An 18,233-nucleotide genomic window follows, 5' to 3' on the forward strand; every position below is an offset into this window, starting at 1 on the left:
CAGTATACCTTTTAATGAAGTTGCTTTGAAGAAAAACCTATTCCGTAATAGATGGCGCGACACTTATTTCGATAAACTCAGTTGATAAAAGATCTTTGTTAGCAATAGAACAAGTTCTATTATTCAACTTCAGATTTATACAAATATACGATAATTATAATATATCATTATAAGGAAATGATGGCGTAATATTAACGTTATTAGACTTTTCATTTAAGAATATACGTGTAAATTACGTAATGCATTATTGAACGAATTTACACAAGTAGATTCTTCTATAATTTAGAAAGATTGGCAAATTACTATATATAGGTGGTAAACGTAAACTTGTATTCGAGAAATAAGTGAAAGTATGAGTCGAATGAATGGTATGGAGTATGGAGACGGGAAACTTAAAGAAGGGGCTTCATAAACAGGATTTCAAAATCTAGTGATGCAGTGTACGTGTATGCCGCCTGATGCCGTCGAGTTGCCTTTTTATTCTTAACCTCAATTTTGTGGTATCAAGTGATATGTGATATTGTCATTTTCACGGTACACAAGATACTTCCTGGAAGATCCAGAGGAACATCTACGGAGATACGACTCATTTGTCAAGATTATCTACAACCTTGCTAATCCAATACTTTATCTTCTACACTCTTGTACATTCACGATGGAGAGACTCAGGAGTGAGTGTAACATTCTTTAATTCTTTATCGTAATTGCAACTTTATATGTTACTTACTTTCTAACAAATTAGTTTCAATTGGAATTATTCATATCGTAATGTGAATGATAAATTGTACACGTTTTATTTTTTTATTGTATGTTATTAAAATATAAATTTTGAACATAAGTTTGAATTAAATATTGCATGCTCATCGTCAGTGGTGGGGGAGAAGAGTCCAAAGGAAGGAACCTAATTAAAGTTCGAGACAAGATCTTAGATTTCGACAGTTTTATCCCTGATAATAATAAAAATGATTACGATTGCGATCAATCTTCTCTTTCGAAAGTGATTGGAATTCAACAGTTTATGTAGAGGGGTTGGGGGGGGGGGGGGTGCCTCATTGTTCATTGCGTATGATTGCCAACTGGGAATAAAAATGGCAGAGATTGGCAAAACCAACGTATTAGCATCCGTAACCAGTGTTCTTCCGTATATTGTATTTGCATGATAAAATCGTACGATGGACCTTTATTTGATTTGATAAAAAATATGAGATACCGCTAATGGTCATACCGACCTACTTATTTCAAAGTATGTTAGAGAATTTTTCTACGCATCGAATCGCGCGAGGACATACTAATTTTCGATCTTCGTTTATTCTTGATTTATGAAACAATCGCTTCAACGTATTGTATCCTTACACGGTTCTGTTACATGATCACTCTGGTCCTTGTGCATGTTACAGTTTCACACTTTTTACTCGAACAATATTTCTAATGCCACGAGCAATTCGAGACGTGTGAACGTCTCAAAGCTTCGAATACGAAAGAGCGAAAAATGTACGCACCAGCATATTCGCGATCATGTACATGTATGAGCACCATGTGACGAATCATGCGAGTCTCTCGTATCGCCTGATGTTGTTGATAAATGCGCGGTAAAAACATTATCAAGCTACCCATACATACTTATCGGACCTGGGACTCTTTTAATATAAATGATTTAAGATATAGACCTGGTAATCAAAAGTTCATCTTCGTGTCAGAAACGTGATCGTGATGTGCAATAACGTTCTCGTGAGTGGCGTTATTTTTTTTTCTCTTGTCGAGGTTTCGACGGGATATCGACGAAAAAAAAAATCGAGAGATTAGAATTTTTCGATTTCGGTTGATAAACATATTTGAACGACTCGCCTACATACAGTGTGACTCATTTGTTACTTGTCAAGTCATTGCTTCTCGCGGAACTCAACACGTGGCTGTTTTACGAGCGTGTCACGTGCATGCGTAATATAAACTCTCGCATGAATACAATTCTGAATATATTAGATTGACCCAAAAGTTTCTTACGCTTTATTAATAAGTAATAGATGCACAATAGTTTGTATTATGTTACATTACTGAATTGTGCACGATTCATTTTGCTCCATTATTGTTACGATATGAATATCTATGTAATTAGATTGTCTATTCATATAAACACGATCACATAAAATAGTTGAGTGCAATTCGCGAAAGAAACTTTCGGCACAACCTAATATTATGCATTTTTTGTGGTCATTGTCGATATGGATATCTAAATGGACCTTAACAAAATAATTCACGAAAAAAGAAATCATTCTTAAAGCTAAAATAATTGTATCGATTATTGGTTGAAATTTGTTCATTTATAAAATTTCTCGAAAATGGAAGACTCGTGTTTCTGACTTCGGAGAAAGGATTAAGTTTCTTGCAAAGGGGCCCCATAATAAATTTTAGTTGACGGGCCCTTGACTGATTGGTTACGTCTCTGCAAATAAACACAAATGTAGAATGTCGACCAAAAAAAGTAGTCACAATGCGGAAAATCTTCCGATTGGTGGAATGTGATGTCGCCACAGTCATTCCACCAATCGAAAGTCCTGCGTCGTGACCTTATAATTTTTTTGCACCTCATTGTACACATTGAAGAAGGTACATGTAATTACTAAGTAATTAAAAAATACAAAGCGATTCTTCGCAATGATAGATTTTTTTAGATGGATTAAATTACTATGTTAAATTACTATGTTATATTACTATTACTAATATCATTATGTATTCAATTTATTTCACGATTTTTTTTCAGTAATGAGTTTGATTAGTTATTCTATAAAAAGAAACTATTATCAACGAAAACCAAGCTCAGTATTTATTTATGTACTGCATTAATTTATTATGTACCACATTAATTTCTATACACAATTCGATGTTACAATTAACTTCCTCGATGTTCCCAAGTTCGATTTCTATACTTATAGAATATACCGAGAAATGGCTCAAAACAGATGAGTCGACACGTTAACAAAAGCTCTGGTTCACGACTGCATAATCGTATTTTTCTTGTCTCTGCATCTCTCTGCAAGTCTCTGTATAATTATTTTTTTGCTTCCATTGCGCTATACAGAAATTGTAATCGTGCATCAGTTGTGATGTAAAGGCCAGGCATAGCTCAACCTTTATTAACGTAACATGGCAATTAGTTGTGTTTATTCAACTCGTGCGAATATCAAAGAATAGTAGAGCAAATATTGAATTCAAGCAAGTAACTTGGTTCTCGCTTGCCTAGTATTCGCATCACCATGTCCTTGACCATCGGAAGAGTACGTCCATGTGTGCGCATCATACAGGCGCCAATCTTCTATAATATACGTTAAATCAGTGGTTCTCAAACGTATCAGTTCATCCAGCACTTTATACTCTTCAAAACTTGGAAGCATTAACAGCTTTATACTTCGCTACTGATTTACCAACGTAAACAGCTTTCGTTCTTATTTTCGCGAAAGTATTATAAATTATTCGTGAAGAAGGAAATGCTGCAAAACTTATATTGGGCTGTCTGGAAATTCCATGCCGATTTTTAGTAGACGATACAGGTCTGAATATATCGGAATGGCTGAAAACAAATAAAATGTGTACATTCCTTAACAGGTGGAAAGGTTGTGGAATAAAATGGTACATATATAATTCAATAAATATACATCAAAATTCAAATATGCCTTTGAATTTTTCTTAAAAATAGGCATGAACTTTCCGGACAACCCGATATAAAGCATTCAAATAACAGGTTACGACAGATATTGAAAAAGTTGGTATTTAAGTTTAAGTATACTTACAAAAGTGCTATCGAAGGATAATAGTACGACGATATCATACTACCATTGTCATGTAACTAATGATTCTACAAAATAGCTGTTCTATAAAATTCGAGTTGAGATTCGCTGCATTTAGAAGTAGCATAATGACTTTAATAGAAGATGTATTGTCGGTGTTAATTCAGTTTGCAACATGTTTTTGTGCTTCTAACAACGGCGTTTGAAATATTTATAACCGAGTAATTTCTGTTCGGTGCACATGAGACTAGAAATTTAAGGTATCTAATCGTGCATTGCCTTAATTTTTCTATATTCTCTTAAACGTTTATAAAGGAGTACGTGGCTATTTGTACGTTTATAATTTAATTAATGTTCTATCTGAACAACAAGTGCCATTCGTTGTGAAATATTAGGTTGTCCCGAAAGTTTCTTTCGCGAGTTGCACTTAATTATTTTATGTGTTTATATAAATAGACAAACTAATTTCATAGATATTCATATTGTAACAGTAATGGAGCAAAATGAATCGTGCACAATTCAGTAATGTAACATAAAACATAAAATATCGTGCATGTATTACTTATTAATAAAGCGAAAGAAACTTTTGGGACAACCTAATATTTAATTCTTCAAATGAGAAATTGTTGATATGACAATGGACATTCAAATGTTTATTGTCAATGTGATCAATTCCTCGTCAGTGTTTCTCTAGAAGAGAGGGTAGGGAGGAGACACAGAAGATAATTCTTCATGTAAAAAAATGTGCATAACTTAATCATCTATTTTTGTTAAGTCATTGATTTTATTGACGATTAACTATTGTACGAGTACATTTTTACGTGTATCAGTCTAACCTCGCCAGGGCTGAATTGCTTTGTGTATACTAAACTTAAATTTCTAACCGATACTGATCAATGATATATATTAACCTTGTAACAACATCGCCGTGTTACATCATTGGGAAAATTTAATTATGTATATTTATTCACGACTTAAATTCTTGACTCCACAGAGAGTATTTATAGTAACTCAAAAAACTGAACATATACAACGTGCGTATGTATTTCTGAGTAATGGAGCACTTAGAAATGTTTACGGTTCCCTTTTTTTCTTATTACTTAGAAGTTATCCATGTTTTTCAGCATTGAACATTTCTTTCATGTCTTCTGTCCCCCTTGAGAATGTAAGATGCCCCCTCAAGAAACACGCCCCCTGGTTTAAGAAACTAAATTGTAGGTTATACCGAAACGTGGATCTTTAATTGCGTAAATTGTTCAAAGACGTAATAATTCAAATATGACAAAGCTTGACTTCGTACTTAATAATATTCGTACTTAAAAATATAAACAACATTCATCATTGGGTTCGTTAATCAGGTATTTCTTGTCACTTTACATAATAATATATACAGAGCTAATATTTTCAATGGACAGTTGTAATTAAAATATGCTTCTTGAATTTGTATTATTTTCTGCTTTAAATCAGACTGTTTGCACGATACGGCAAATGCATATGTGCGTAAATCAATCACCGATTGTGTATAAATAATCACCATTTCCTTAATTTATTCATTCTTTCATTTATTACGTACTATTTCCATTATTTAATTTATTAGTCTATGTGTTTCAATCTATATGATAAGATAATAATAAATATAAATAATCTCCTTCGCGCAAATAAAAGATTCGATAAATCAAAACTACTCGAAACAACGTAATCTCCAGTTACTTCAATTGTATCATGTTACAAAACTGACCGAATAACATTTGAAAACCACTGCTTCGTTTCGGATACAATCTCGTGTTGCACATTGGTTTACAATGAACTGGCGCGAACGGGAATACATGAATATTTGAATACTATTTACAATAATGAAGTACGGTAATCATTTTACGATTTGAGGAAAAAGATGTCGAAATTCGAAATAGAGGATGCAAACATTTGTCTTGAAATATAATATAATTATATTAATATAATAATTATATTAAATATAAATTATATTAACTAGTAAAAGAATATAATCTTCGATATTATCAATGACCTTTACTCGGAATACTTTTACAGAATAAATTTTATTCCTATACAGTGTGTGTAGAAAGTATTCGTACACCGACCAATTTCCAAAAAAAACTATGTAAAATTGTAATTTATTAACTTATCTTTTATAAACAATAACATTCTACATATTCTCAGAGATTTCTAGAATAGATAGGGTACAAAAAAAAAATAGCTATTCATGTAAGTTACGAAATTAACAAAAAAGAAACAATTAATCGATACGTTGAAGCAGCAAGTATTCGCATAACTGTTTCATTTTTAAAATTTCATTAAAAGTGGGATCATTCGAAGTGGGATCTTCTTCAATTCCTCTATTAGAGCCATTTTTAAAAGTACTTTCCTGGAAATTTGATGTTTTCTAATTCGCACGGAGCAATGAACTAACGCGTTTACGTTACAAACTCCACCGTAAATGGTTCTTCATAAGAATATCGTACAAATACTTATTGCTTCTGTACTTTCACCCACTTTTCGCATTGTTTTTGTTAATTTCACAAATTATATTAACTAGTAAATATTGTTTGGACTATATCTATCTTAGAGACTTCTGAGAATATGTAAAATATCATTGATTATAAAAGAAAGAAGTTAAGAAACCACAATTTCACAGAAAAGTTTTTTGGGAAATTGATCGGTGTACGAATACATTCTACACCCGCTGTATGTTTCATTAAAGGGTAACACCACTCTAGACCCTGAAAAAAAGGCCTAACTTCGATCATTAATTTTCAGAGTGTCGCAAAAGAAGTAGGATTTCTTTTGTACAGGGTTCATTTAATACGTATTGGAATATAAACAAAAATTGTTGTATCATAATTTTAGTACAAAATCTAGAACATGTTATCACCGGCGTTTTCTTTTAGTACAAAATGTAGAATCTACACCCGCTGTATATCAAAAATTGATAACTTTAGATGTGAATTTTGCCCCAAACGTCCGTATAATACTCGCCTCACTGGAACGCGTCGATAATACGTGAAAAGCCGAGATTATATAACACGACGGAACAGAAAATGCCCGAATAATTATAGAAAAAATAATTTCGATAATGACACGACAAGGATCTCTGCGGTAGATAATTGTATGTACTTCGTCGCCAGGGTCGGCCAGTGAAGAGTTAGATAAAGAAGAAACATCTCTCTAAAGTAACGCATAAATATACCAGTTGAAGGTCGTTCGAAAAACTCTCTAGAATGGGAGCGAGAAGTAATTACAAAGGATCCAGGGACGTTTGGGATAGACCGTTTGTTGTGCCTAAGGACTCTCGCATGGTACCGTTTGGAAAGGTCAGGTGTGTTTGTACTTCGGCACCAGGCGTCTTTTCTCCAGATGTGAAATATAGTCATCGCGACGATCCTCAACGACCAGTCGGAATCAAACAGTCGAAGCGATCGGTTGGTCCGTTACGGTGGTTTTTGCTTGTGGTTGCGACACGTTCCCGGGGAAGCTAACCAGCGTTTTCCGAGATTTTTCACCGATAACATTGCTATAGCGGTTCCCTTGTTATCATGACGAGTAAGTCGTTGCACGGTGACTGTGATACCTATTTTTTTTCTCTCTTTTTTTTTTTATGATAGTTTCTTGTTATCACCGGCGTTTTCTTTTCCGATCGTACGCCAATGCCCACTTGAGACCAATTCGTGATCGGATTTAAAGATCGTACGCGTGACAACGAATGCAAAGGTAGATCTAACGACGAGCGCGATGACATACCTTTGAAGTATCGTTTCGATAGAGTTGGTCTCGAATTTAAGTGAAGTTGCGCGACTCGGGATAGTCGTGAATTGTGTTTTGAGTGTACCCTGTATTTGTTGAGTGTATTTAATATTTTTTATATTAAGCAGTATGTCGTTTCTTTGCGACATTTGAGCGCGTATATCTTTTTTGATTGGGCAGTTTATGTTTCAGCTTTTTTTTTTTTTTTTTTGTATTTCTTTATAGTCGTATAGTGTTGTATAAAAGGTGTCGTTGCCATGATGTGCTCACTTCGGTAACGTTACGTAAGGGTATAATCATACTTTATGCTGAAATGATTTGCTCCTAATATGGAGATTAACATACGCTACCATAATTTGTACATATTTTTTTTATAACATATTTTCGATTATACATATTCAATTTCACTATCTTGCATTTAATTACAATTGCGACATAATCTCCACGTTCTTACGTTGTCTTCGTTGTTTCTGAATAACGGAAGTACTTAACAGTTAATAAAATTTGTCATAGAAGCGATAAACGTAATCTTATTGGCTATAATTTTTCTATAAATTAAGTACAAAGCTTTTTCTTTTAATTTCAAAAAATAACGCGTGAATTTCGTTGTAGTTACTGTTTTATATAATTTGCTAGAAATTGAAGGTAATTCTGTCGGATGTGCATGATTACGTTATTAGATTTTCTTCTTTCTGTACTATTCCCAACGCGTTACGTAAGCAATAGCGCTTGAATTGAAATTACTCGTAATTTCAAATACTGTTTTAGAGGAGGCACGTGTAATATATTTCACCTACAGCTTTTCATCGTTTGTCTTATTATCTTCGAGTACTTACTTTCTAGTTTTTTTTTGTCATGTCCATTCACCATTAATCATTAATTTTTCTTAATTCTGATACACACGATAATACGATGATACAGCTCTCATTTTAAATGAATAATGTATGCATAGTTCGACGTAGACGAAGGTTTATTCGTGTCATAGTTCAGTTAGAATTCGTTGTATTATCTTCGTGATTTCTTCTATTCAATTTCTTAAACCAAATCTATTTTTTGTAATACTTTTATTTAGAAATTAATATGAAAATGTTAAAAAAACCATATATTCTACAGATAGTCTATTCTTTCTTGAAGCAGAAAGTATTGACCGCTCAAGGTCACTCAGCGGTTATTTTCATTAATTCATTCGGATACTTTTCTTCTCTCTCCCTTTTCTATCTGTCTACTTCCCTTCGCCTTTGTTTCTACGACAGATAAACACAAAGCAAGCAAAATAGCTATCTGAACAAATATTTCGAATAACGAATAAAAAATAAATAGTTTGCAATACCTTATTCATCCAATAAAAATTCCAATCTAAATTACACTATCATTTTATGGTTTATATTAAATGAACAAGGGCTTATGACCTGAGTAATCAATTAAAATGTTATTAGAGTAATAGATGACAAATAAAACAAGCCTATAACAATTTATTCGTAACGTTTATTCGATTAAACAGTTTCATTTTGATTTATCGATTGCGAAATGTTCACTCGGATATTACTAAGTCTAATTTTTTTATTGTACGAAAAATTATATTATACAAGAAAAAAGATGAATAATACATTGTTTATCTTTTATTCGTTATTCGAAGTTTTTATCAACGGAAGTATTTTGTCCATCTTCACCTGAAGTAATTTTGAACAATTACTGTCTGTTCCGAGCTACTATAGATTCATTTGAAACCGCAAGACCGTCCTAAAGCTAGAAGTTATTTGTAAATAAATTCGACTAACAAATATCTCGTATTTCTCTTACAGAAACGTCGACAGAAGAAAGCCTGCGCTTCATCAGGCAGTCCTTAAAATCGGACGAGATGGATCATCTCGAAGGAATCCATTTCGACAGACTGTGTCCTCATGTGTTCATCACCCTTGGAGCCTCGGTAAGTATTAATTTTTGTTTCCAATAATAATTATCACAGTCGAAACATTAAAGAGCTATGTGTTATTCGTTCATTTTGTTTTATCATTTTTAGGAGCCTATAAAAAATAATATTCTACTTAACACGTTGATCGCCACGTCACCCGTATATGGGTGACAGTGCTTTTCACTGAAAAACGAAAGCTATTAATTCTGAAAGTTGAGTGTCATAGAAAATGAATTCAAATGAAATACTTGAATTTTGATGAAGTTACAGAACTAAATACCAAAATAAATATTTCATTACGCAGTTCCCAAAAGTCTGTAAACAAAATTAAATCCCAGTAGAAATGTTCAAGAGTATTAGTCTGGCAGTGAACGTGTTAAGAGAACTGAAATAATAACGTAATAAAGGTGTACTTTGATACAATGAATTTGACCATGTTCGTAGGGCGACCTGGCTAGAAAAAAGATCTACCCAACTCTCTGGTGGCTGTTTCGAGACAACCTCTTACCGAAAACCACAACATTTTTCGGTTATGCGCGCACCCATATGACCGTGGCTCAGCTACGAGAAAAATGTCACGTGTACATGAAGGTGAAACCAGACGAGCAACAGAGGTACGAAGAATTTTGGAAACTGAATTACTACGTCGCAGGGATGTACGACTCTCAGTCGTCGTTCGAGGTGCTCAACAACGAGGTGAAGAAGCACGAGGAAGGCCATCAAATCGCTCACCGATTGTTCTACTTGGCTTTACCACCAAGCGTGTTCGAACCTGTTACCGTGCATATCAGAAACGTTTGCATGGGCGAAAGGTATCTACAAAGTACAAACACAAAAGTTTTTATCAATGCTTCCAGAGGTGGGGATGTATATTCGTTTGGATCGATAAGATAAAAATGTCCAACTGGTCTTCAGCGGTAGTAGATTATAACAATGACATAATTGACAATTGTCGAACGGCCAGGAATTTATATATTCCGGAAGTCACCGTTCAAGGTTAATTTATTAAATGCTTTTAGTAATGAATTGCATAAGTCATGCGCATCTATAAACCCCTGGATTTGTGTACGCGCATATTAAGCGTGTATACGAACATGAACACGTGACGAATAACATCACGCATTGAATTCTACTTAATGTAAAATTCACGTGTGCACGAACGTGTATACGTAAATAGGGGGCTCTAGCGTAGCGTTTCCTGTTCTTTAACAATTATTTAAACTTCAATTTGTTACTGTTTCTGTTACGTAAGGGATTAACTGAAATTTCCACCGATCCAGATGTGTACATTCACTTTTGAAGACCGCGATAAGCAACATTCTCTACGCCCTGAAGATAGGTTTCAAAATTCTAAGTTGATGTATATGTTAACGAGATACTCCTCTTTCTTCGCAGAGGTTGGACCAGGGTGATTATAGAGAAACCGTTCGGTAGAGACGCGATCACGTCGCAACGCCTGTCGGATCATCTGGCATTATTATTCAAAGAGGAACAGATTTATCGTATCGATCACTATCTGGGGAAGGAGATGGTTCAAAACTTGATGACCCTTAGATTCGGTAATAGAATATTCAACCCGACCTGGAACAGGGACAATGTAGCCTCCGTGCAGATCACGTTCAAGGAACCGTTCGGCACCCAAGGGAGAGGTGGATACTTCGATGAATTCGGTATCATAAGAGACGTAATGCAAAACCACTTGTTGCAAATCTTGTCCTTGGTTGCGATGGAGAAACCCGCGTCGTGTCATCCGGATGATATCAGAAACGAGAAGGTGAAGGTTCTGAAGTGCATAAAACCTTTGGAGCTCGAGAACGTCGTGTTGGGCCAATACGTTGGTAACCCTGACTCGAAAGATCCTGAAGGACGATTGAGTTATTTGGACGATCCTACTGTACCACCTGGCTCCAATACACCCACCTATGCACTGGCCGTTTTAAGAATTAATAACGAACGTTGGGATGGCGTTCCATTTATCCTTAGGTGTGGAAAAGGTGAATTGCTTATCTGTCGCCTTAGTAGAGTGTTGTCACTGATTAATGAGGAGGTTCACTCGATTTAAACAATGATGTAGTCTGATCTATTTTTAAGAATATTTTTATTATTGCTTAGCTTTAAACGAACGGAAAGCAGAAGTAAGAGTACAGTATCACGATGTGCCTGGCGATATATTCGATGGAAAGCCGAAGAGGAACGAATTAGTAATAAGAGTACAACCTGGTGAAGCTTTATACATTAAAATGATGACCAAGTCGCCCGGTATTACGTTCGATATGGAGGAAACGGAGTTAGATCTTACGTATGGTAGTAGATACAAGGTTAGAATGCATTTCTTTCCATTTTACGTTGATGTTATACGATGGTTTATATGAAGTGGCACTTCAATCAACTAGTACTTAATTTACACGGTTCGTTGCTCATTATAGGATCTAAAACTTCCCGATGCGTATGAACGATTAATTTTGGACGTATTTTGTGGATCGCAAATGCACTTTGTGCGTAGCGATGAACTATCAGAAGCGTGGAGAATTTTCACGCCTTTGTTGCATCAAATAGAGGATGAACATATCAAACCAGTTCCGTACAAGTAAGTCATGGCAGAGAGCAACGATAGAACTATCAATGTTTGGGGCTTGGGCAAAGTTAATTGTATCATTTTAATCTTAGGTACGGTTCTCGTGGTCCCAAAGAAGCGGATGAAATGGCAAAAACAAATAATTTTGTCTATTACGGTTCGTACAAATGGATAAAGCCATAGTTTTTGGTCATTTTTGTTAAATACATTTAATGTTAAATGATGTGCATGTGGCATACAAGTTGCAAAAATCTGTACTACGATTCCTTATCTGTGATCATAGCACTCCATATTTTTATACCAATATATACACGGTACTTACCTGAAATTTTATATACGTATATAAATAATTTTTATAATTAATTTATTGAGCTAAATCAAGTTTTAAGCGTAAAGTACCCTTTAGCAGAAAAAGTATACAGATAATGTATCACGTTCAAATGGCACCAAATAAGGACATATATATGCATGTTATGAGTGTTTGTAAATAAAATATGATCGTTCCATTTGTAAATTTATATAAATCTCAGGTACTATATAACTTATAGTAATTTTTATGAAATCTTTTGTACATTTTTATAAGAGAAATGTAATGTTTAGATGACCATCTAAAAATTTCGAAAACAATTTAAGAATTACAACTTGTGCGTAGATCATAATTTTATTTAATTCTGACGATTTAAACATGACGCCAATCACATGAAATATTCTGTACAGTAAACGAAGTATCATAAATTATAGAATACGTTCTGCTGAAATTATTCAAGTATGTATTACAGTAAATAAATAAGAGAAAGTTGAATTATTCAGTCTGTAAGTCACATAACCTTTACGTGTTGAATCATTAAACGAAGTAAAGTAACAAGAAAAAATGTTAGCAAATTGCTTCATCGAATTTGAATTAATGAATTTCTATGAGACTGTTATTCAGCTCTCTCTTTCTTCCTTTCATACAAAGACATCAGCGAGACATAAACGATCAGGTCAGACATACATTATTGCATACATAATGATCAACAGAGAACATATTTAATGTATAAAATTATCAAATACTTTTTTAGAAATGCAGTTCGAATTAAATTAATACACGACACATATTCATATGTTTGTAAATACCACTGTAGAGTTTGTCATATATATATATATATATATAATTTACCCCTTGTAACAGTGGGAAAATTGAATAGATATAAAAATTATATGAAGTATGGGAAGTTGAAGTTGGTTCGTGATTCGCAAATTACTTGTTACGTTATTAAAAAATAATTTACAGAAACTTAACTGATAAAGTGCGAATAGTATGAATGATATATTTGAATAAATTTATCCTAGTCTTTCATAAATACATAAGAGACGATTATATATCCACTTACCGCTATGTAATAGTAAAATATTGCTACAAGCAATACACATTGTACAAATTAAATACACACAAATAAAGGTAGAAAATTACACGTTATTTTGTAAACAGTCATTTTTAAGTTCACTAGTATTTTCTTTAACGTCTGCTAGATTAGGACCATTCACAGTTCGGTGCATATGAACCAAATGCAAATTCAGTTTTTGATGTATCGATATGACAATGTTTCTTTCTCTTTTTTGTTTTATCACCTCACAATAGCGTGTAAAAGCGTCAAAATTTGATCCAGGTCTATGAGCTGACGAAAATACAATTTTAATATATGTTACACTTATTAAAAGTTTAAATTTCACAGGATCCAGGATCTAACAATTCGTCCCAGTTAATACTTCTCTGAAATACTTCTTGCTGCAACCATAATTCGTAATGTTGCTTGAATTCTTCGCTTAATTCAATGTTTACCCCTAGTACTGATATGACAGATGTGTCAACAGGTTCCATTTCTTTGTCTTTAGGAGCATTAGAATATCGTCGATTGTTAAATTGATCAACGCATGTGCGTAACTCGCACTCTTCCACTTGGAAATCCCATGGACGTGCTTCTAGATCTACAGATAATTAAACCAGATCGTCTATATATCGTTCATAAATAAGCGAAACTTATAAATATAAACTGTACATTTTTTTAATATCTTACCATTTCCATAAGCCCAATCATCGTTCAAACGATGTCTGACTTTCGCATAAATTACACTGATTGTTTTCATATTTGTTTTCCGCCACTGTCGTCCCAAGTATTTGGTTTGCATTTTTAGTAATTTTAAAACATAAAGTTGCATCATTGCTTGTCTAATTTTTAACGTACGCTTTAATATAGGTGCCGATTTAAACACTACCAACATCTAGCGGAACAAATGAAATTAAAACCTGTCGGTGAATGAACTAGGTAATTTCAACAAATATTTTGCTTACCATAATTCTGCTATGCTTCCATTTGGTTAATTTGTTAAGAATACGTAATAAATTAATGCAAGAAAAAACATTTCTCCAAGAATACGTTGGACTGTCCCCAATTTTAAGGTTTTCTATGGTCAACTCAATGCGGTCGCCGATAACACATATAGGAAAGTCCAGTATAGGAATACTGTAAGCGGGAAAAGTTGGACCTATTCCGTTTGTATAAATTTAAAAAAAAAGTAATAACTTCAGATAAACACTTACAAATGTTTAGCTTCAATATAAGCTACAATATTCTGATTTATAAATTTCAAAACCAATGGTATGCAGTTAGCAAATACTAAATGCTGTGACATAAATTCGAACTGATATATGTGATTCAACTTGAAATGCTTCAGCAACAAAAGCAGAATTGCAGAGACTGCTTTAACAATGATTTCTTTGTGTCTGTTTACATCAATTCCAAGTTTCGTAGACTGAAAAACTGTCATCCTGAAAATAAGAAGAAAATGAAGATCTTTTATACAATCTAGTGTAATAAAGTTTATAGACTTACGGCATTTGTCCTGGTAGAACATCGGCCATAATGTTCGTACTGTCTGTCTTGGCTTTACTGGTGGGAGCAGCTGCGAGTAAAATTTTTAATAAGGCAATCATGTATTGCGGAAGGTTCGGTAGTATAGCTTGATATAAAATTTCTGTAGGTGTCTGACGAATTGGTGGTTCTGGAGTGCTCATAGGATTTCTAGCTATTTCTTCCTCTTTTTGTATTTGGACCTCGGCTAAAGATGTGTACATATGCTACAGGCATAATGGTATATATTATATTAGTATTTCAAGTAGTATTCTAAGTACAAAATTTAGGAATATTGAACTTACTCGTTTAAGCGTATTTACGCCTTCATGTATTGGTTGCGGTAAACCTGCTAAACTTTCTCTATCTCCTTGTAATTTGTAACCAATAAATTTTAGTCTCGATACATCAAGGAAAGTGTCCACATCTTGTTGTCTTACCTTTGGCATCCATGGTAAACCTGTAAAAGTATGTTGTATCGAATAATTTAAATTTGATACGCGGACAAATCATTAATTCAATAATAAAAATATATTACTTTTTCCTCTAGTATGCTGTGGAGTACTAGGCCTTATTTGTATTTCATTATTTTGATCTTCATAACAAGTTTGATTCCAGCCAGTTGGGTCTGTGAATACATTTATTTCTACTTCTGCTTCGTTATTTGTAGTATTATTTCCCATTTCTCCACTATCGTATTCCATACCCAAGAGTGGCTCATCCAATGAACTTTGTTTCAATAGATATTGCTAAAATGAGTTATAAAATTATACCTTAGTAATAATGAAAACTTTACATGAACTATGTAATTGTATATAATAGCACGACATACTCTACGGTATTTATTATTTTTTCTCGTATTTTGAGTTTCAATTAAATCTGCTGCATTGACAGGAGGAGAGCTAGGTCTCATTGTCTTGGCAACTTCAATGGTATCTTCTTGTAGATTACTAAGACCAGCTTCTTCGCGATATTGTTTCTTTAATTTCCTCAATGTATCTATACCACCAAGGGATACTAAGATCAACTTCCACAGGAGTAAAAGAACTTTTTTCATAGGAAAGTGTGGTGCTGACCCACTGCAAAAGCATGTGACCATACCGAGGAGTTTAACTATAAGCAACTCTTCACCGTATGGATTTATTAGTTCTTCCTTAAAACATTCAACATTATCCTTATAAATACTGTTTTCTAAATCCTTCATCTCTTCTCTCATTACTTCTGTTATTATGTATAAAACAGATAATATTACTCTTAAATCGATAGAATCATCAAGACTAACAGCAATTTTTCTCATTGCAGACGTAGCTGTTGTACTGTTCCTAGAAATTTAAATTATGAAATATAAATTTAAAAAAAAGCTATACACATTACTACTTTCTTGAAAATAGAATAACAAACTCACTCAATTTCAATATTAAGAAGTTCAACAAATGCTGGAAAAATTCCAGCTTCATACAATAACATTACATTTGTTCTAGTCCAGTCTCGTTGTTCCTTATCAGACTGTACCTCAGCCCAGCAACCTTGTGCTAAATATAAGATACACCTTGCTGCCTTCATTCGCAGCTGCTTATTGGAAACCTCTAGTTGATCTAACAATTTCTGAATCACTGATTTCTGTTGAATTTCTGTCAAATTTTGCCACCATGGTCGTACTTTATACCATTCCATTTGCTCTTCGAAAGCCTGATGATAAACACACTCACGTTCTGTTAATTTTTTCTTTTAGGTATGGTACAAACGTGTATACTCACTGTAAGATTAGCATTGAATTCATAATGTTCAGTGTAGCTATACAATTCGCCAATTTCATTGGCATGTGTGTCTGCATCGTCGTAAACAAAGTCTAGATCTGCTGGTTCCTGAACATAAGAATATAAAAAAATACGCGAGTGTCACTAAATCCAGTGTTAACTCCCATCAATGTAAAAAACATCATAGATATCGTAAATATTATATATACCATTTTGTAAATATTAATTTCAACAATTACTGTTCGAGAAAGGATACGAGACGGTTATTCACGTATCGTGAGCTTTGATAAACAATATATGCTTCTGTCAAGAAGGTTAGAAACAGGTCTGATCTCTCTGATCCTCACGACGGTTATCGTTATTTACTTTTGCCAGGCTTTTTGCTCTTAGTTAACAAAGCATTTACTCACTTCAGTAATGTTATGTTGTCGTGGTCGAGAATTATGTTGAAAATTACGCTTGTGAAATGTAATCGCGTCCATCGCTACGTTTAAAGCTAGTAGTGATTGGAGATCATTGAAGATCACTGAACTATACTAATACTAAAATGCATACTAGCTTGCCGAGAGAGAGAGAGAGAGCAAATTGGTGGGCTATCTTGGGTAGAGATGAGCAAAACCCTAGGCTTCGAATAAATCTGAAGTTTGCCGATATGTTTGTCTCGTTTCCTCTTTTCAACATTTTACAAAAAAGGAAACGAGACAAATACATCGGAAAACTTCAGATTTATTCGAAGCCTAGGGTTTTGCCCATCTCTGAATTCTTGGGCTATCTCTATTTGTCTTTATTGTACAGCCCCTTCTGAAAGTTAAGTAACACAATTTTTGAAATGTCGTAGTAATGAAAGAATTATAGTGAAAGAATAAATGATACTAATAATAATAATAACAATAATAATTAATAGTAAGAAAAGTAACTATTTCATAAAAACTTGATCGCTCGCTCCGCCGTTGGGGGCGCTAACCACACGCCTAAAGTTAGTTTGATCTTTTCACTATAAGATAGCTGCATTTTCTATTTTAATAATGAAATGAATTGTCTAAAATTGCACATGATATACTTCTTCCTGGCTGACCTAGCATGATTAATGAATAAAATGCTGTCCATAACCATGCTTAACACTAAAGGAACAAATAATAACAATAACAAATCGACTGGGATAACTTTCCATTTAATTTCTCTACATTTCTTGGCACATTTCTCTTTAATTTACTTTTGTTTCCTGCTACATTTTCCTTTCGTTTCACTGCAATAACAATATTCGAGATATGAAACTTTGTTGAATTTTAAAATCTCTCGATTTGTAACTTTTTCACCTTTTAGTTTCCAGCGTTCTAGAGACTCGGTCAAGCGTAGCACCTGTATGTATATCGATCTTATAAAGTTTTATTATTTGTTAAAAACATAGTTGTTATCGCTAATTGGTGTACACGTTCATTTCGGTTCATTCAAGTAGCAACAATAATAGTCGCGTCTTACCTTCTACTACGCATGCTCCGACTCGTGTGTATCGGTTAAATGTGAATTTGCCTCTGTTGTTAGTTTTAATTCAGTTTTAAT

At 33.8% G+C, this 18,233-nt stretch overlaps 2 protein-coding genes across 5 annotated transcripts; one reads left to right on the plus strand and one right to left on the minus strand.

Moving 5' to 3' along the window:
- The first annotated feature begins 127 nt into the window (after positions 1 to 127).
- On the plus strand, positions 128 to 13,484 carry LOC128887878 (glucose-6-phosphate 1-dehydrogenase). Of its 3 annotated transcripts, none has more exons than XM_054144335.1 (7): positions 128 to 671; positions 9,341 to 9,465; positions 9,895 to 10,262; positions 10,846 to 11,444; positions 11,563 to 11,768; positions 11,877 to 12,037; positions 12,118 to 13,484. In XM_054144335.1, exons 1-7 carry the CDS (start codon positions 656 to 658, stop codon positions 12,206 to 12,208), a joined length of 1,566 nt encoding a protein of 521 aa, XP_054000310.1. In that variant the 5' UTR covers positions 128 to 655; the 3' UTR covers positions 12,209 to 13,484. The 3 variants fall into 3 exon arrangements, with proteins under 3 accessions (XP_054000310.1, XP_054000312.1, XP_054000311.1); XM_054144337.1 differs by lacking the exon at positions 128 to 671 and adding an exon at positions 4,024 to 4,042; XM_054144336.1 differs by lacking the exon at positions 128 to 671 and adding an exon at positions 7,025 to 7,337.
- LOC128887871 (striatin-interacting protein 1) lies at positions 13,180 to 17,246 on the minus strand. Of its 2 annotated transcripts, none has more exons than XM_054144320.1 (11): positions 17,084 to 17,246; positions 16,674 to 16,781; positions 16,322 to 16,605; positions 15,749 to 16,238; positions 15,455 to 15,665; positions 15,222 to 15,376; positions 14,899 to 15,143; positions 14,607 to 14,834; positions 14,358 to 14,529; positions 14,083 to 14,287; positions 13,180 to 13,993 (listed from the first exon to the last, which is right to left on the minus strand). In XM_054144320.1, exons 1-11 carry the CDS (start codon positions 17,153 to 17,155, stop codon positions 13,728 to 13,730), a joined length of 2,436 nt encoding a protein of 811 aa, XP_054000295.1. In that variant the 5' UTR covers positions 17,156 to 17,246; the 3' UTR covers positions 13,180 to 13,727. The 2 variants fall into 2 exon arrangements, with proteins under 2 accessions (XP_054000295.1, XP_054000296.1); XM_054144321.1 differs by having other exon boundaries at positions 16,883 to 17,217.
- Positions 17,247 to 18,233: the final 987 nt, after the last annotated feature.

This window comes from Hylaeus anthracinus, unplaced genomic scaffold (genome assembly GCF_026225885.1).
Source record: "Hylaeus anthracinus isolate JK02 unplaced genomic scaffold, UHH_iyHylAnth1.0_haploid 11989, whole genome shotgun sequence".
Classification (NCBI taxonomy): domain Eukaryota; kingdom Metazoa; phylum Arthropoda; class Insecta; order Hymenoptera; family Colletidae; genus Hylaeus; species Hylaeus anthracinus.

Excerpts from the sequence above, each read along its gene's own strand:
- LOC128887878 (XM_054144335.1), top strand. Across the intron at positions 10,263-10,845 it reads AACGTTTGCATGGGCGAAAG|AGGTTGGACCAGGGTGATTA; the intron begins GTATCTACAAAG and ends CTTTCTTCGCAG. Across the intron at positions 12,038-12,117 it reads ATCAAACCAGTTCCGTACAA|GTACGGTTCTCGTGGTCCCA; the intron begins GTAAGTCATGGC and ends TTTTAATCTTAG.
- LOC128887871 (XM_054144320.1), bottom strand. The coding sequence starts at position 17,155 with ATGGACGCGATTACATTTCACAAGCGTAATTTTCAACATAATTCTCGA. Across the intron at positions 16,782-17,083 it reads GACAACATAACATTACTGAA|GAACCAGCAGATCTAGACTT; the intron begins GTGAGTAAATGC and ends TCTTATGTTCAG. Across the intron at positions 14,288-14,357 it reads GGAAGCATAGCAGAATTATG|ATGTTGGTAGTGTTTAAATC; the intron begins GTAAGCAAAATA and ends TTGTTCCGCTAG.